The sequence below is a fragment of the Lathamus discolor genome, chromosome 2 (assembly GCF_037157495.1).
Source record: "Lathamus discolor isolate bLatDis1 chromosome 2, bLatDis1.hap1, whole genome shotgun sequence".
In the NCBI taxonomy this organism is placed as follows: domain Eukaryota; kingdom Metazoa; phylum Chordata; class Aves; order Psittaciformes; family Psittacidae; genus Lathamus; species Lathamus discolor.
In genome coordinates this window covers 67331010-67350969 of record NC_088885.1, presented here as the reverse complement: position 1 = coordinate 67350969, position 19960 = coordinate 67331010, and the positions used below count along the sequence as shown (strand labels likewise).

The following is a 19960-nucleotide window of genomic DNA, read 5'->3' as shown; positions in this document are numbered from 1 at the left end:
GAATTCAGCTAGTACGGAGAGTAGCTGTTATGCGCCAGAGCTGGCGTGAGGTAACCGTGGGGGATGGAGAGGGCACAAAAATGCCTTTTTGACGGTTGGAAGTGGTTAGATCTGCTCTGTAATGGTGAACTTCACTGTTAGTGCAGGTTTTCTTTTTGAGGAATCACTGATTCATATGTTCTAATAACTTGAACTTTGAAATGGGAAGCAAATAAATCTCAGAGGCCTGGAGGTAAAAATTTGATGCTTTGCAGAGGTTTGCATACAGTGAAGTGGAAATTAGCTCTTTTATCTGGTTGCATATTTTGCATCTCTGAAAAAGTCAGGGTAGTGTATGACCTTTGTATAATCTATATATAATATTTTTCATGCATCTTTTCATACATCTGGGATTTACCTAAGCTTCTCAAACTGAATCAATTACAAAAAATACATATTTTCCAGTAATGCATCATTGGTGAGTACTCCTGCCAGCACACACCATCCCCCATCCTCCATGCTATTTGAAAGACCCTTAGGAGCTTGGAAAACTCCTATTCCATAAATATTTTTGGCCAAGTAGCCCACTTTTAAGTTTGTAAGTTGAACTGTGACCGTAACTATTGATTTTCTTCCTTTATATAACTCTGTTGAAAAAAATTGTATTTTAAAGTAGGAAATTACGATACATGTTTGTTTACTATTTAGTATTTCTATCTATATAGCTTTTGCTTAGAATTGCATCTCAAGGCAATGTGCCTTGTGTAACCCAAACTGTAGTTAGTGTTGTGGTGTTTGTATACATAGACACAGATATATCTAGTAGAGCTGCGGACACTTAGGATGATGCATGGAATTTGCAAAACTGTTGTAAATAGCTATTCTTAAGTACTGTATCTTTTCAGCAGATTTCTCTTTTTTTTTGTGTTTTGGGGATTTTTTTTTCCTTGTTTATTTGTTTACTTTTCTGCTGATACTTTTAAGATAAGAATAGAGTATGAGAACACTTAAGATGAGCAGACAACTGTTGATACTGACAGCAGCTCTCAGACTGCTGAAATCAGTCAAGTTAAGGACTAAAACACATTCATTGACTGAAACACTGCTACACGTAGTCAGGGTTGCCAGTAGGTTGCATCTACTGCCCTTTCATGATACTAAGTTTGGTGCCTCTGTGGCCTGTAAAGATGAGCTGTCAGGAGCATTAATGCTCATAACAGCCAGTGAGCCAGTGCCACTTCCTCTGCTTCCAGCTTGGGTTTGGAAACTAGAAGAGTGTTTGTGCCGTAGCATGTTCAGTGTAGGTGTAAGTGAATGAAGGTGTTCAGGAAGGGACTGGTATGCATTTGTGGCATGAGGAGTTTGGGATTTGAGCAGTTTGCTCAGATTTTGCTGGGGGAATAAGCCTGTTAGAGTTGTCTTGTGCCTTGTCGTTTGTATTTCACCTCTGAAGATCTGCTTGCATCAGTGAGCTGTGCGTATCCTTGCTAGCCTTATAGAAGGTTAGTGGTGCCTGTGTGGGGAGATGATAGTACGAAGGAACCTAGGATGACAAAATATGAAACTGGTGGCACAGGAGGGGTAGGGAGCGTGTTCTGCTGCTGACAGGGTAGGCTTATGTTGCATGTGCAGGGAGAGGGAAAGCGTGTTCAAACACATGTCCTGAAGTTGAAGAATAAGAAAACTAAAAGTTAGGGTAAGATTAAAATCAACCAGCTTTGGAGACAGTGTAAGGCATGACACTGCTGAAGTCCTGGCAAGAATATGAGAGTGTGCATGTTTAAAACGTGCAGTTGGTCAGTGGTACCTTAACTGGCTGCCTTGGACAGGAATCCAGCCATAGGGCTTTATTGGTTGTCTTTCTGCTGTGATGGTCAGGTAAGAGGTGCCATGAGGAATTTTCGTTTTCTTGCTTTCCTTTTCTGTTGTGAGAATGGGCATACCCTGGAGTGTGTGGCTTACTTTAGTATAAGGATGTGGGATTTTTTAGCAAGAGCTGTGTTTGATGGTGGCTCATGCATAATGCCTTAATAGTTCTTTCACAGTGCCTTTAATCAATATTTTCATTTTGCAGACAGAAAATGGAGGTGTATTTCCATGTATTTTGCTTTTCCTTGCTTTGTCACTAAGCCAGCAGTATTTTGGATCACAAAACAATGCTTTTGGTCTTCCCCTGAGCCTAAGCCAGATGGAGCAGCCTATTAATACTTGTTACAGTGTGGCTGAGTGAGATCCAGCTCCTGGATTGGTTTGGGAGGTTACATCAGTGTTAGTGCTGACGATATGGACATGCTAGCAAGGCTGCCATATGCAAGAGAGGGTCAAACCAGTATGGTTTTAGGTGTGAATGGTAAAACGTCATCTTGGTTAATTATTAACTAGCTAGATTCTCCATTTATTCATTTAGATTACTAATGATTGGATGTTTACTCTTCTGGATGCCTATGACTTCTTCAGTCTTGAGTCTCAGGTAGCTTTCAGTGCTAGGAGCAAAAAGAGTCATTTAGTAGGACAGTTTTATGGCCAATAATGTCTATTGTCTGATGGAGAAACTCTCCAGCAATGCTGAATGCAGTAGCGGCCAACTTTTTGGAAAGAGCATTGCCTTGAATGCAGTTTGTGTCCGCACCATTTGCTTATTTTGGCATTCACTCCTGTGAGTTCCTGATATATTTTTATTCATAACGGCAAAATATTTGCCCTAAAAAGTGGGACAGTGTCACAGGCAAAGGTGGAAGTGAGGGGCTGAGGGCAGAGTTGGGGAACTGCCTCTTTGCTGGTACTGTGCACTGAACTATGTGTGAACTCTGGTATTACATAGTGTTAGCTTTTGTTAGAAAGCTGAGGCTTAGTGTTTATGTAAAATAGAAGCAACATCCTAAGCATAGTACATGGTGTACATCTTTGTGTGGTAATTGTGATGGATATGTTTATAACTCAGTATTCTGTCTGGTTTAAACTGTCGCTGGGTATTTTGTCTTTCTGCAAGTACGAGATTAAATTACAGATCATTATGAAAAACATCAAATTGTAAGTTGGCTTTCTGTGAAAAGGCTTTTTGTTTTCTACCTTCACTATCTCCTCTTTCTCCACCCCCTTCTTAACTCCAGATTCAAGGGTGCCTAATTTGTTCATAACTCCTGTTAGTTGGTGTTTGCATTATTGTGTATGAGAGGCTTGAATAAGTGATACGGGCTTCTTTTTCCATTTGTGTGCTATTTTTTTTTTTTTTTTAAGAATGTTGAATACAGCAGGGTTCTGGTCTCACAGTTGCTTACTAGACTGTAACTATTACATGCTCAAGGAATATTCTCAATTTCTACACCTGAATTACTATTTTGGCTAGAAAATTTTGTTGCCTAAACCCAGAAAAATACCAAAGTACCTTTGGTATATGTGTTGGCAACTGATAATGGGGTTCAGCAAAAATCTCTTTAACTCTTGTTACTTTTCAGTTTCCAAAGTGTTGAAATTGCAGTTTGCATGCAGCTTGCAGAGTTTAACACCTGGTTCTTTGGCTGCAGTCAGAATAAGAGGGAGGGAGCTCCATGCTGCAAGCGATCTGATACACGGGGTTGAGATTTGACAGGAAGGTGTGTTGAAATCTTGAGGGCATGATTCTCCATCAGGGGGACAAGTGACTGCCCAAAACAAAATGGTAAATAAACATCTCTTAAATGTAGAATGTAAGCCTTGTGAAGAATTGTTGAATGTCAAGATGGAAGTAGCTGTTACGTATTCAGTAGTTGCAGAAAATAAAGGTTTGGAGATCTGAAACTTTAACGTACCATGAAATGAAATTTGATCAAAATGGATCTCTTTATCAGTCCTGTAGTGAGGCATCTGTTATTCAACTACAGCTGTTTCTTTCAGGGTACTCAGACTGTTCAGAGCATAGCAGTGGTGGTTTTTGATACATGTTGTTATTGCAGTTCAGCATTAGACAAATTAGAAATATTTAAGTTCACTGATTGTAGCAGCTATTACAGTCATTGGTATCACTGCAAAGAACTGCTGAACTTCTTGTTTTGATGGTTTTTCAAGTGAAGGTGTTAAGAGGAAAAATTTTCAAAACCAGTATGTACATCAGCAGTTACTTAGAAATAGAATTTCCTGATGACCTTGTGACTTGAGAAGCCTCTTGTGAGCTTTGTCTGAAACATCAGAACCTTGAACGTTGTCAAGGTCACTGGGGAGTGCAGAAACTGAATCAATATTGGGTGAGTTTTTGTCACATGTGTCCCAGCGGTGTAGTTATCCTATGTCAAGAATCAGCCCCCTCTATATTATTCTTGTCCTGAATATTTGCTATCTAACGTCTGTCTTCAAAGTGTGTGCAAGGCTGCATTGTAGCGTATGCTGTTGACTGTGTTTCTGTAGTTAACAAGTGTTTTTTTTTTTTTCTTTCAAGCAGGGAATCATTAGCAGAATGACAGCATCAGTGAAAAACATCGTACCAGGATGGCTGCAGAAGTATTTCAATAAAAGTGAAGATGAATGTGTAGATGCACATGAATCTACAGACCAGGAAGAGAATCCAGTAAATTATCACCATGATTATGCAAATGAAGATACCATTGTGATTGATGGGAGAGTCACGCCTGAAACAGCAAGAATCAATTTAGATGGTACGTGAAAAATCATTTAGCACTGTGGCCATCTGTATTTATTCACAGATTTCTAGCTCTGAATCTAAATTTCTAAGGGAAGCTGGAAGGAGCATTTTGACAGAATTAAAAATAAATAAATAAACCCCCCCAAAACCAACCAAACCCACCAACAAAACCAAAGCACTCAAAAAACCACCAAACACTCCCTCCCTTCCCAGTAACTGTTTCTGAAACTGCGGTTATGCTATGCAGTTTCTGCACACATAACTGCAAAACATACTGGCGGTTGGTTGTCTTACAGCTCTTGGAAGTTATCACTTAACTTCAGGTAGTCAATTAGCCAGGTGCAGAATTTTAATAATACTCGTTTGCAAGTGTGCTGGGTCACGTTTTCTTTTGGAAAGGTCTGGAATGAATGTCTGTCTAATTGCCTGAGGTAATAAAAACATTAATTTGTTTTGTGTCCTCAGAACAAAAGACCAGGTGCTAAAGTGACAGAGGAAAATTCTTTCTGGTGTCCTGATTTTTTTGTTGTTTTTTTTTTGGGGGGTGGGGTAGTGTTTGTTCCTTTGGGTTTCTTCAGTTTAGTTCATTGTTAGTTTAATGAAGAACTGAGGAACTTGGTCTATGACATTATTCTTTTTGGAATATGCTTCTTTCAGAATTTTCATATGCTTTCTTTCAAAATACATTCTTTTTTGAAATACGTAGTAACATCAAAGTAAGTGCATAGCTAGCGTGGGGTCTTTGAAAGCCTGTTTGGACCCATGGCAAAGAATTTTGCAACCCTTCACCGTACAAAAGATCTGTGTTTTGTATCTGTATCCCACTGTTTCTGTAGATCTCCTCTGTAAATTGCATATGCTTTCATTTGAGCTTCTCTTAAATTAGGAGTTTTGTGGAACTTAATTAAGTAGAGAAGTTTTGTCTGAACGCGTGTACATAGCCATCTGTGTGGAAAGTCAGTTGCTTCTGTTGTTGGCAGGATGGAAAATAATGAGGAAATACCTTTGCCACCAGTGTCATCTAATGGTAAATAAAGAGCTTTATTGCTTTTTGTGTAGCTGTAGCTTGAGGATGAGTTTAGATAAAGGAATAGAGAAGGTCTTCATGAATGAGGAACCCATGTTGGCTTTCCTGAAGAACTTTGTGAAAAGACCTTTCAGTAAGGACAGCTGCACAGCAAACTTTCTAGCTCTAAAAAATTAGGAGCAGAGGGACACCCTAGAACCTTTAATAGCTTTTGTTTCAGTCTGTGGATGCTGTAGGCCAATCTTTCTTGCTATAGTTAATAAGATTTTTAATTATTAGTACTATTATTATTTTGGAATGCTTGTTTCTTCAGCTCTGAGTTACCAGTGTGCTAGAGTCTGTATTCCTTTGCTTGGCCAGCCTTTAACATGATAACACTTTATCTCAAACAAGACAGTCCTAAAAACCTACCAGTGCTTTAGAGACCTAATTACTAGTACTGTGGTAGTTACGAAGATTGAACTAGCTAGTTTAAGCTTCAGTGAAAATATCAAGAGTACGATGACTCAAAGTCATGTTCATATCCAGAACTCCCAGGAGAGACTGTGGCCTTACATGGGTATCAGGCAAGATATTCATTAAGAGCTGTTCCATTTGGGTGGCAAGTTGGAGCTGTGAGACTACCTTTTGCAGGACACTGGAGAGGTTCATGAGGCAAAAAATGCCTATCTTGCAGCTGAGGCCATGGTGCTTACTTGTCTTTGTGCCCCCATCTCAAAAGTTAATGGATACAGATAGTTTTGCCTGTAGCATGACCTGATGTAGTAGAATTTGGAAAGAGGGATGATGACACCAAAAGAAACAACTCCCCCAGAAAATCTCTGGAAATACCCGTTTTCATGTCGTGTATTCCGATTAACATCATCTATGTTTTAAGATTATGTAAACTGCAGATTTGTCTGTAACTTTGCATGTAATTTCAAATTTTGGAAAGCTTATTGCAAGTTTTGTCTGCAGAAGAAGGATGTACATTTTTGGTTTAGTGAAAGACCCAGTGTTACAGCACTTGAACATGGGGTCAGAATCTGGTGTTGTAAAACCTCATCATTAGCTGCTTCTTAATGGGACATTAATACTTAGTCTGACAAGCAGTGTTGCTGTTGTAATCAGACAGACGAAACCCTATCTGGGTGAGGAAGAAGTTAAATTTGGCTTCTCTATTTTTGTGCTTGAAACTTGGCAATAGCATGACTGTTGATAGAAAACAGGTTTTGGCTTCTGTGAGCTTGCCTATAGGAAAGCTAATTGTCTCCCTGTTCTTGTTTAGAACCATCCACAAGCAGATCTGCATTGAACTACTCTGATGTGTTAACAAGGCCCTCTCTTCATCGGAGCCATTTGAACTGTACCGTGTTGGATTCTACAGTACCACATTGTCAGCCTTCTACATCTTCTTCCCTTGGCATTGGCAGTCCTGGGCTGTCTCTTGTAAGAGAAATAAAAGATTCTACCTCTCAGCATGATGACGATAACATCTCAACAACCAGTGGCTTCTCTTCTAGAGCATCTGATAAAGGTAACTTTCATGTTCTCTAATTGATTTTTGATAACATGAAGTACTTCGCATTCTTTAGTATTCCGCATCACCTTAGTAAATGAAGTAGGTAACTATCAGCTTTGGGCGTTAGAATTAAATTAAATTTTTAGCATTTTAAGAAGTATATAGTTCTGTCACCTTTTTAATATAACCATGCTTTGGAATGTATTTGTGAGACTTGATGTTGAGTCAGTGCTGATGAGCACAGTTTTAGCTAGGTTATCTGTAAATCTTGAACTTGGATAGTAGGATTTGAAGATGACTGTCTGTAGCTGGACAGCTAGGTTGATTGCCTAGAAGGAAGAGTGATTCACAATATTTAACTGACAGCTGCTTGACTGTGAATAAATACAGGTGACAAATGGAAACACAAATAGATATTTTCCTGTTTTCACCAGGAGTCAATAAAGGAACTATTCTGACTGAGCAATTTCTGGGCTGCTTTTTTGTCCTTTCCTGGTAGAAGGCATCAGTTGTCAATACTACCATGTCTTTGGCTGAATTCAGTAAGGAATGTACACCATTTCAAAATAAAAAAAGGAAAACAAAACCCAAACCATTGTATTGGTGTAGATGGGGACTTAGGGCATCTCACTGAGAAAGGGAAAACAGGTTTGCAGCTTTTTCTAGCCCCTCTCCTTCCCCCCCCCCCCCAGTATAAATGGAGATTGAGCATCAAGATCAGCAAGTTTTCTGGAGAACATGTTTTTACAACGCAGAGTAGATGTTGACAGGGTTTAGCAATATAACCCAAGTACACTAGAGCTTTCTGGTGTGCCTCCATAAAACATACGTAATAAATAGGTTGTAAACTCTGTTAGTTAAGCCTTTGAGGAATTTTTCAGATTTAAAACCTGTGCAATTCTGACCTATGCTGGCCTTTAACCCTTTACCAACATAGGAAAAACTTTGTATTATTATGGATGCACCAGTGTTTATGAAGTTCCCTTTTATTTTACTGTAAAAAAAATTAAAAAATGAAATTGCTCTGCATTGGAAGCATATTAACTTGTGCATGCTTTTGAAAGGTAACTGAAAGGTAACGTATTTGCAGTTCTGTGAACAGACTTCAAGTTAAGAGTTGACACTTGGTTTTCATACAGTATGTGAAATTGGTCTGTTTGAAAAACTCTGAAGATTATAGAGTGTTTGAGAAATACATGTTAGGGGACTTTTTAATTCTGTGAGACTTATTTTTATGTATTAAAGAACTCTGGTGTTAGTGTGATCTTCAGTATTAAAGTTCTCTATGTATACAAGGCATTTACGTATAGCATGTGTCATTTTGGCAGATATCACAGTTTCAAAAAATACTTCAGCACCACTGCTCTGGTCCACAGAAGCTGAAAGATCTCATTCCCTCTCACAACATCCTGCAGCTAGCTCTAAAAAACCTGCATTCAATTTATCTGCTTTTGGATCTCCCTCTCCTGTAAGTACTGCACAGTATCAATTTTAAAGAGTTTGAATTTGTAGCCATTTTACTAACCACTTATCTTAATACCATTCTGTAGTCACTTGGAAATGCTTCTGTCTTTAAGACAAGCCAGCTTGGGGATTCTCCATTTTACCCTGGAAAGACCACTTACGGTGGTGCAGCTGCAGCAGCAAGGGAGACAAAAGCACGAATTGCTCCTTATCAGGTATGAGAATAGCAGTGAGGCCTGAAGGAAAATGTAAGCAAGATACAGAAGAGGTAGCACTGCCAAAAGAGCTGTGAGTAGGGAGCTGAAAATGTGGCAACAGTTCCCATTTTGCCCTCTCAACCTTCAAGAGTAGGAAAGAACAATTTCTGTTTAAAGTATTTTTTAACAGGTTATGTAGAAATCCTCGTTGTGATGCACAAGAATGACAGTAACATCTTAGATTCTGGCTAGTTGTTTGTAGTTGGGATTACCTCTGTTGTTAATTCTTTAAAAAAACCATTGGCTTCCTCCTGACTGTATTGTATTAAAATAACATGTAACTAAAACCAGTAATGGCATAACTTGTGTTTATAGTAGCAAAAGCTACCTGCCTGATACTTATCTGTATATCTTGCACAAGCATACCTACGCTCATGCTATGAATATAATGTGTAAAACTGTGTGCTCTTTACTATAGTAGTGTCTAAGAGGCAACTTGGCTGATCCTTTGCTCTTCTATTACCTAGAAGGATGAATGCAGTCCTAATCCAGTCTCAAGATAAACAATAAAATGCTTTCTATTTTAGTATCATTCAGTTAGCTCTTGAAGAGAGTTGCTTGCCCCTAAGAGTTCTTTGTGTTCTAAAGTGAACCAGCAAATTAAAAATGCTGCCAGCTTTCAGTAGCTAGGATTGATTCTGAAAGGTAGTCAGTAAAATCTGGTTCAGTCAGAATGTGTTTAAGTTGAAATTACCTTTATTAAAAAAATAATATCAAAAGTCACAAGGAATTTTATTTAAGGAACTGGAAATAAGTGCTGGACATATCCTGGCAGGTTATTTCTGCCATGGAACAAAGGGGACCTCCAAGTTTCTGACTTAGGGAAAACCTTGAAAACTTAACACTTCACTTAAAACACTTAAACTTCAGAACACTCAAAACTTCCTGTAAGCTAGGAGCCCTCTTTGGTCACCTGTTTCTATTTTCTACAAAGTAAATGTGGATTGTGCTGAAAGGAGGAATGAAAATACTAGGCTTTTGAAGGAGAGATAAGCTTGCTTGTTGCTACATACTGTAGATTACAGCAAGTCTTGCTGGTGATTTTTACGTGCTGTTTAGTCTCTCTGCACATAGCAGCTTGATAAGCATGATGTGGTTACATGAGGTTTTTTAACATTAAAAAAAAAAAGACACACTGAAAAAGAAGCATGGGTTTGGGTGGGTTTTTTATTGTTGTTTTTTTTTTAGTATTTTATTATATTTTTATGTAAGGTCATGTGGTACAAATAAACCAGTCTGCTTTTCAGTGTTATATGTTTAGATCTGTTACAGTTCAGTTCAGATCTTTTTAAACAGAGTTAAAAGATCTGCAGTCAACTGTAGTCTTGGAGGAAGGGAGGAAATGAGGAGTAAAACTAGAAATTCCTGATGATGATTGTGTAAGTTGGTTTTACGCTTACACACCATCATGAAACTCTGAGATCTGTTTTGTTAGTTAAAGTACTTTGTACAGCACAAGCCTTTGCTTCAATTCTGTTTTCCTGATTACTGCTTCAGAGACCGTACAGGTCTAACATCTTCCCTTCTATGAATTTTTACAGTTTAGCATTTCTTTCATTGCTTTGTCCTGCATGCAAGATGTGTGGGGCCCATCTTCTATAAAGTCAATAGAGTGTGTTTTCCTCTTCATGGCTTGAATGCCTAGTGAGTGCATTTCTGTCATCAGTGTAGCCATAGGGCATAAAATACATGCATGTTTAAAAAATCAGTGTTATAATATTTGCAATGCTTATTTTTCAGCCACCAGTAAGAAGACAAATGAAAGCTAAACAAGCAAATGTGCAATCCTGTGGTGTGACAAGTTCCACAGCACGGCGCATCTTGCAGTCATTGGAGAAGATGTCAAGTCCTTTGGCGGTAAATGGCACTTCTTTTAATCTATTTTATTTTGTGTGTTTGAAAAACATAGTAAATGTGCTAGTACAGGATGAAGATCTTCCTTACGTAGTATCCAGTTTAATTTATTTCACTGTTTTTCAACAGGATGCTAAAAGGATTCCATCTTCTAGTCCACTGTCTTCTGTAAGTTGATCATAAACCCCCCACGTTTTTGTGGATGGAGCCCTCTTTTGGGAAAAAAAATAAATTGTCCTCTAATATTTACTCTTTTTTTTTTTTTTTTTCCCCTTAGCCTCTGGACAGGAGTGGGCTGAATATGACTGCCTTCCAACCCAAGCGAAACCAGGTAAGAACCAGTAACATCTTAAGCTGAGTTAGATAACTTTCTGTTCTTTACAGCTATTACAAGAAATGTCATAAACTTCAGTGGCAGCATACACATGAATTCAAGTTAATACTAGTATTACATGAACTATAGCTGTCCCGGCTGTGTGGAAGTTGCTAAAAATGTCTTTTCTACCCACACTAGAAGGATCGTGAAGATTTCTCAGGTTAAGAATTACATTCTTTATGGACAGAATCTCTCAAGAAGTTTATATGCTAATCCCTTGATTAGAAGTATAATTAATTTTACAGGCACTTCAGAATTTACGAGCATCTTGTATTTTCTGTATCATCATTCCCCATATGCTAAATTACAAGAATGTTGAAAAACAGAGCATATAATTTCTTTACCATAAATATAATCTAAATAATTGAAAACAAAGCTGATATGGATTCTCAGTTAAATTGTGGAACTACACCTGTGATGAGGCATTAAGAAAAATCTACCAGATTTACAGTGTAGAGCCTGTCGTCAGTCAGAAAGGAATGTTGCATGCAGCTGTCACTGGGTAAAAGTAGAGAAATTGTCTATTCATAATACTAGAATTCATGAAGTTTGGCAGGGTAAGGTTAGCCTTGGCTGAGAAGGGGAGGAGAAGGTTGAGTGTGTTCCTGCTAAAGCAAATGTGTGGTTGACAGAGCACTTGAGCAGAATTTTTTGCTGGTATTCTTTGTGGTATTTTTCTTATTTTGAGGATCTGCACCAGACAAAATAGCTCTTGATGTATTATGTATCTTAATTTTTTCATTGTGTGTTCCTGTCTTAAGTAATATGGTATTTTTCTACAATAAGGTCACCTGCCTTATGTGTGAAAGCAAGGTGTTGGATTTTAGTAAGGCTTTTGATACTGCCCCTGACAGCATCCTTTTGTCCCATCCCTGGAAACAGGTCAGGTTGGACAGGGCTCTGAGCAACCTGATGTCCTTGAATGTGGCCCTGCTCATTGCAAGTTGGGGGTTGGACTAGATGACCTTTAAAGGTCCCTTTGATCCCAAACTATTCTATGATTCTGCACCTGGGACAGTTAGACTGGACACAAGTATAAACTGCAAGCAGAGTGGCTGGAGAGCAGCCCTGCAGGAAGCGACCTGAGGATGCTGGTTGGCCACAGGCTCAGTGTGAGTCAGCAATGTGCCCTGGCAGCCGTGAGGGCAAGCTACATCCTGGGGTGCATCAAACACACATCACTAGCCAGTCAACAGGGGTGATTATCCCACTGTACTCAGTGTTGGTGCAGCCTCACCTTGGGTACTGTGTGCACTTCTGGGCCCACAATTTAAGAAGGGAGTTAAGGTCCTTGAGCATGTCCAGAGGAAGGCAACAAAGCTTGTGACAGGAATGGAGGGAGTGAACTATGGGAGCAGTGAAGGACACTGTGTTTGTGTAGCTTGGAGAGAAGGAGGCTGAGGGGTGAACTCATTGCTCTCTACAGCTTCCTGAGAAGGGGAATCAGAGAGGAAGGTGCTGAGCTCTTCTCCCTGGGATCCAGTGACAGGACATGTGGCTCAAAGCTGCATCAGTCGGAGGTTTAGACTTGACATTAAGAAGAATTTCTTTAATGAGAGGGTGATCGAGCATTGCAGCAGGCTTAGTAGAGAGGTGATTGATGCCTCAAGCCTGTCAGTGTTGAAGAGGCATTTGGACAGTGTCCTTAACAACATGCTTTAACTTTTGGTCAGCCCTACATTGGTCAGGCAGCTGGACTAGATGATCATTTAGGTCCCTTCCAACTATTCTGTTCTAATTCTATTCTGTTTACATTTAAAAAGAGCAGTGGATCATTCTTCACTCAAAATGGGTTTGTGAACTTACACGAACTACATTTTCTTCATGGTTTCAAAATGAGTTAATAAATTTTAGAAAGAAGTACTTTTAACCACTTTATAGGTAGTACAACATGAATTTAATTACCAAGAGTTGGTAGATACTGTGAAATTAAAGTGGCATTGTAAACACAGTTTTCTTTTGATGTTAATTTAAATAATAGCATGCATCTGAAGTCTCACTCTTCTGATCCCTAAGGCTGGAGATGAAGCCATTGGTAAACCTTGTAGCTTTTTGTTTTGCAATTCAGTAAAGTCAGTTTTGTAGAATGTGCAGTGCTTTCTATTAAAAATTAGCACTTGTCTGAAAATTGCTTTGACAAGCAAAGTCAAACCAGTACTTTTAAATGCATCTAATGCAAATCTGAAACATTGGAACATATTTTAATAAATGAGACTATCTTAAAATTACAGCTTTTTTTTTTTTTTTTAGTTGTTGCTTCAAAGGATGAAAAATGCAACCATTTAGCTGCTTAACACTTTGAATGTTAAATGAATGGATTAAGTCAATAAAAACATATTACAATGTGGACAGAGGAGAGGATAAGATGGAAGCATATTATAGTAACATGAGTTATTTTGATTATAGGAACGTGACTTATTTTGTCTATAAAAATAACTGCCAAATTTTAAAATAGGATTCAGTCAGCGTTTGGCTACCTCTGTTGCTTTTTGGATTTCATAACAGGTTTTCTGGTGATTTCCATCTGCAAGCTAAATGCTTTCAACACTTCTAAATAATTTTCACTGGGTGCTGAGACTTACTGGAGTTTTAAAGTTCTATAGCTTCCTTCATCAGTAAATGCTGTGGCACTTTGCATGAGTGCAAGGATAAATTGATTGTTTGCTTCCCTTTCAAAGATGGAATCGCAGCTTCCACCTGTCCAGAAACTTGTGACACCAAAGGCAATCTCTCTGTCAGGGAGTCGGACCCAGTACTTTAAACCATCTCTGACTCCAGCTACTGATTCCAGCAAAATTCACCAGAGGGTAGATACAAAGCACAAAGTAAGTAATTTTCTGGTCCTTATCTGCCTGCTTTTTATAACTTTGGAATGTCTCTAACCAATTATTCTATTAAGGTGCTCTTTCTTGGCAAAGAGTACCAATAGCATGAGGTAAGCATTAAGGCAGGGGGAGAGCCATTTCAAAAGAGATGCTTTGAGGTTTTATGGATTTAAATGTATTTTTGGAACAGTAAGTGGCTGGTGGTTAACTACAGAATGTGATGATGCTCTATTGGGTCAGGTTGTTCTCACTGAAAAAATGTTTAAATGCAGAAACAGCATTCCTTTTTGTATGCTTCTGTACACAATGCTATGACTGATGGAACATGCTGATGTTGTGTATAAACTCTGTCTGTACAGGCTCTGAGTGAGATTTCTGACAGTTACCTATTCTGATCACTTTGGTGTAGATGGAGTCGCTGGTAAACTTTCCTTAAAACAAGATTGGCATCTCTTTCAGAAAAAAAAACCCACCTATGTTTCCAGTATCAATATGATTGTAATAACCAGGTTTAAGATTATGGACTTTTTAGGCGACAGATCAGATTGTCCTAATGGTTAGAGAAGAAGCTTAAGTAGGTGATGTATACCTGGCGGTGTTCAAGGCCAGGTTGGATGAAGCCTTGTGTGGGATGGTTTAGTGTGAGGTGTCCCTGCCCATTGCAGGGGGTTTGGAACTAGATGATCTTGAGGTCTTGTCCAACCCTAACCATTCTATGATTCTATGATTCTAGTGTTATAAACAACACAAACCATGTCTGGTTGGTTGTCTTTGCTTTGTATGTATTTTATAAATTCATTCACGTAAATCTTGAAATAAATCAAACTTAACTTCCAGGGCATGAGAGAGAAGAGTTTTCCTACGGAACAGCGAGTAAACCCATCTGAAAGGTATGTCAAATGTGTTAATTGAAAACACTTGAAAGCTCTCTCTTTTGTCACTATAGTCTGCATGCCTGCTTTCTTTTGGAAGGGCAGTAATAGTTCTCAGTGAAGGGAATGGAAAATACAGTGAAAAGATTGTATTACGAGACAATTTAACCATTTGTGCATCTTGATGTTCACTGGAGGGGAGGGCACCTGTTCATTTCAGGTAATTATTTAATTACTTGGAGTCAGAAAACTTTGTCCTAAAAGAATTATTCTTCCTGAAAGATTCTTTATAAGGTGAAGTGGCTTACAGTTCAGGTGTATATTTAATTTGTATGGGTTTTTTTTAAAGCAGAAACTTGGAGCAGGATAATTTATTAATACTCCTTTCATGGCAAAGTCAGTCGTTTGCTCTGTGAGTTTGCATGAAAAACGAGAGCCCTTTAGAATTATCTGGGGCTAAATGTCAACTTGTCTGTAAAACACAGAATTCCAGGAGAGTTAATAATTGTATTTCTTCTTGAGGAGATAGTCTTGCATTACACTGCTTGCTTGGTTTAGGTAGAATGACTTCACCTCCAGATAATATTGATGATTCTCCCTTCTGGGCAACTAGTCTTTTGGGTAGTGCTTGAATTAAGACACTTTGCATTCAAAGGATACCTTTTTTTGAGGCTTCATCCATTTCAAAGAGCAGTGGCAGGGAACTGTGTTTTGTTGTTTCTGTGTTCATCTTCCAAGCAATTCTTATGTTGCCCTGGGCATTCATTGGCTTGCAAAAAAACCCCACAACAAACTAATCCTTTGTTTTGGCATCTAATAGTTTGACTTCACAGCAACCACCTTTTCAGGGGTGGCTCTAAGTGTTTGGCACAAGTGCAAACAGATGTTACATTTTAATTGTGGGTTTTCAAACTGTTCTAAATTTTTTTTTGGTAGAATCCTTTCTTCTCCATGTAGAAGGGAAATCCAGAAAACAGGTACTGCTCTTTATTTGGTTCACAAGTTGTATGTTCCACTTCTGTCCATAGAGTAGGTGGTCCCTTTAAAAAAAAGTTTTATAAAGCCAGTCTCCATTGGGTGTCATGTTGTGGAGCAGGAGCACAACACTGATGAGAGGCAGCTGGCCAGGGTCCCTTTGATACCAAATTAAACAAGCATTCCATTGTGTATAGAGACATAGTCATGGACAAGGCTACAAGGGCTCTCAAGATAAGGAAGTACATGCAACAAAAGAACCAGATGTCTTCCTTCAAATAGATGTGAGCCTTCCACCTTTATGCAGCTAATCTGTGGTACTTCAGTACATTTCTGTTCAGCCTACCAGGGGCTATTTATTTTGTAAACCTGAGTCAGAATTGTAAGTTGGACTGACTTGCTTGAAGACAGAAAACTCTCTTTGCCCCTTAGAAGCTGACAGGTGCTGACAGAAGAGAGGCATGTGGGCTATTACAGACAGGCTATAGTTGTCTGAATAAAGCTCAATTTTGACATAAGATTTTTTTTTCAATCAATTGAATTGATTGTCAGTTTGGATTAGACAAAAGTGTGAGCATATGGCCTTAAGGATCTGGCTTCCTCTCAGTGGTTATACTGCTAAGCAAACTGCGAGTATCTAACAAGTTCGGACCAGTTCTGTTCCTCAGTCTTCTGGAAACTTGAGCTGGTGTCTTACAGTGTGATCAAATGTACTTTTGTAATAGCTAACTGCTTGGCTGCAGGATAAGCCTTGGTATGGTAATTTTTCCCAGGGATACTTAATTTTGATGCTATACTGCTTTTTATTGTTACTCGCTAGTTCACTTCTGGTTTGAGATTGAGTTTTTGTGGGGTGTTTTTGCTTGTTTGATTTTTTTTTTTTTTTTTTTTTGGAGAGGTTTTTCTTTTCCTACTTTTATTAGGAAACCTTTCTGGTTTGGATCTAGGCTGTTGTAATGAACGGAGAAATGCCTTTATATGCCTTACAAAAGGGATCTGTATTCATGTCTGAAAAGATTTCTGGAATGTTGGCACACCCAGACACCTCTGCTGCTTCTGTTGATGTCCCCAGGAAAGCCAGAGCTGCTTCTGAAACTTCTGCTGTATTATCTAGCCAGACAAGTTTAAGCCTTTCTATTCCATAAGAGCTGTTGCAGCGTCTTGTGTGCACATGCACACACACACACACGGGCATGCTCTCTCTTTCTCTTTCCCCCCCACTATATTTTTAGTTATTCTTTCATATCCCTGTAAAGTTACATGCTCATCACAGCCTTGGAGAACTGGCAGTCAAAATTTCCGCTGTCTGGACTATTAAAAGAAGACATTAGAAAATAACAATCTAAATCAGTTCTTCTATTTCAGGTTTTCTGGCTTAGTCATCATCCCTTTATGGGTGTTGTGACTGTTTCTTATGTATGCCCTTCTCATAGCTGCTGTTACTTAGCTGTTCTCTTAGCTGCTTTTACTTAAGAGAGACTTAACATCACTGAGCAACTTGTGGAGCAGTGTTTTTTCTTATTTCAATTGGAAGGTGTCAGTTCTTGGACTAATAGTGGCTGTAATAGCTTGAAACAATTAGTTCATAAGTTGATGGGTTTTTTTTATTTTTCCTTTTTGCTGCCTCTCCATCCCTTTAATCAACCTACATGTTCTTATTCTGTGCCAGCAATTTGACCTACCCCAAATTCAGTACTCCTGCATCCAACGGTCTGTCTTCAGGAGGAGTGGGTGGTGGTGGCAAGATGAGAAGGGAAAGAGGAGTGCACTATGTATCAAAACCTGGACAAGAACAACAGGTAAAGGATGGTTAAGTTAATTGCTCTGACTGAGGTTACTGAAGTTAACTAGCTAAGTATGCCAGTTCAGTTTTGTGGTTTTCTTGCTGTGTTTCCAGGGCAGTTCCTAGTTTATTTATCTGTTTAAATGCCTCAACTTTGGTTTTACATTTTTGAAATCTTTAGTCATATTCTTGGAGATGTTTTGTACTATAAAATTTCTCATTAACAGTTAAATGAACAGATTTTGGTGGAGGTACATTTGTAGAGTTTTTATAAAGGAATGATGTACGAAACAAGTGCCAAGCAAGTAAAGAAAGTTTATTTGATTTGTTATTTCATATTTGAGTCATGTAGACAGATACAGGCCAAGAGTCTGAAGCAGAAGATAGTGTTCTCTATGTCTGCTGATGATAATACACAGTTTTTGGCCCTCAACCAAACTCATAATGAGAGGGTTTTTTTCTTGATTTAATGGCAAAAGTCCATTTAATAAAACTATGGTCCTGGCTATCTCAAAAATCATTTTTCTTGTGGGTTTTTTTTTTTTTAATGCAAGCTGCCTACTATTGAATCTTAAATATAAAAAATTCACATCTGTAAGAAAACAATGAAGAAATAGTTAATACTGGAGAACATTTCTGTGATACAAATGGTCTGAATATTGAAGTGCGATAGACTCTTCAAAACTGTGAAAGATGTAAGCTGTTGGCTACATTAAATTTCTGTAGTAGCAACTTATATCTCTGCATAGTCGCTTCTGAGTAGATCTTGATACTACTGTGCAAGTTATGTGTAGACTTGCTATTTCCATTTAAACCTAACTAATCAAATCTTGGGAATCAAATTGTTGAAAGGCAATGATAAGACCAAAAGTTTTTAAGGTACAGTGATCTCTGAGTTTTGAATTTGCATCCTGATACATCATACAGACTAGATTTACCAGAGTATAATCTCCTGTGCTGCTAGTCAGGCTTTCTTTTTTGGTGTTCTGGGCTTTGCTTTGGTACTCTATGGAACCCACATACTTTAAACATTACCTTTTTCCAAGTTCAATGCAGTAGTGACTCCAGACACTTTGACAGCTGCCCTACCTAATTTTGCAAGAGGAGCACTCTCAGTTGTTTTCAGAGTGTAATCTTAATTGAAGAGATGAGGAGATAATTGGAAAAGATGATGTTTCTCTAGATGCTTAATAACTCAATTAGAGAAAACAAAAATAAATCTGATCTGTGCCCCTCTCTGTTCTGCACAGGTAACAATTTTGAGCTAACTTTCAGTATTCTTTCTGAACAGGTGGTAAATGTAGTATCACATAGAAACAGACCTGCCATAAATTAAAATGATGTGGCAGACTGAACTGGAGAGGTTAGGATTCATTTTGAAAACTTGCTTTGTTTTAATCTGTAGGTCTGTTTGTTATATTTAACTTTGTGAGGAAATTAAGAGTGGGATGGAATCAGAAGGCAGTAGGTCTTGTAAAAGAGAAAAAAAATGTAACTTTCAGGTTAAAGTGGAAAAATAAAATTCACAACTTCTTAAAAGAAAGTTAAAATTACAATAATTAAAATTTGCACCTAGGAGGTGGAAGAACCAGTACTACCAAAAGTACCCTTACCCATCAGTACTGCATCGCTGCCTTCGTTCAGCTTTAATTTTCTTGCCAGTAATACTGTCTCATCGTCACCAAACACTGTTTCAACAGGAGCGATGAAGGTAACTCTTTGGTTGTATATTGTGAATACATTCTTAGGATGGGTATACATCTGGTTTGTTGTATGTTAACATCTTCCATGGTGCTCATGAAACTAACCAACATTAGTTTATATTTTTTTGAATAACTTAGATATTCTGATGGTGGGGCATAAAGCTTTTGGTTCAGCTTCTGTCCATCTTATTATACTTTGCAAAGTTCTAGTTAAGATAATTGTGTAACTGCTTCAAATGCTGTGGAGGTTTTGTTGGGATTTTATGCCGAGTTGTTAAATTGGAGGTAGCATAAGTGGTCATATAAGCCTAGTGTGGAATATGAGCCTAGAGTGCAATAATCAGAATATTATTGCACTAAAATAAACATTCATCTTTTCCAGAGTACTTGAAATATTTCTTGTATAGTTTGAAGCAGGTACCTGCTTAAACATGTTGTGGTATTTGCTGAAGCTCTGACTACAATTGAGCTGATTTAATTTAAGGTTCTTCAGCTGCTTGGTCTGCTTTTGCATGCTACTTAGATGTACATGTATCAAATACATCTCAGTGATTTCTCTTAGTTTCTGGAATTTGGTTTGCGTGATACTCTAGTATAAATGCCTATTTGAAAACTTCATTTCACTGTGATTCTGGTCTGTGGGTTAGAAATAAGTATCAAACGTCAGATTACCCAGCTTCACCGCAGGGCACCTGTTAGTAATTCAGGTAGCTGCTATTGTTTCACCAT

At 38.3% G+C, this 19960-nt stretch overlaps 1 protein-coding gene across 5 annotated transcripts in view; it reads left to right on the top strand.

Moving 5' to 3' along the window:
- NUP153 (nucleoporin 153) overlaps positions 1-19960 on the top strand; it is a 43589-nt gene that overhangs the window by 9792 nt on the left and 13837 nt on the right. For 2 of the 5 annotated variants that reach the window (XM_065667315.1, XM_065667313.1), the window contains exons 2-12: positions 4391-4607; positions 6889-7137; positions 8451-8590; positions 8673-8801; positions 10584-10700; positions 10827-10865; positions 10975-11028; positions 13752-13898; positions 14736-14788; positions 17415-17544; positions 19105-19239. In XM_065667315.1, coding sequence (XP_065523387.1) covers positions 4391-4607; positions 6889-7137; positions 8451-8590; positions 8673-8801; positions 10584-10700; positions 10827-10865; positions 10975-11028; positions 13752-13898; positions 14736-14788; positions 17415-17544; positions 19105-19239 — 1410 coding nt within the window. The remainder of the gene's footprint in view (positions 1-4390; positions 4608-6888; positions 7138-8450; positions 8591-8672; positions 8802-10583; positions 10701-10826; positions 10866-10974; positions 11029-13751; positions 13899-14735; positions 14789-17414; positions 17545-19104; positions 19240-19960) is intronic. The other 3 variants (XM_065667314.1, XM_065667317.1, XM_065667318.1) reach the window with 3 other exon arrangements.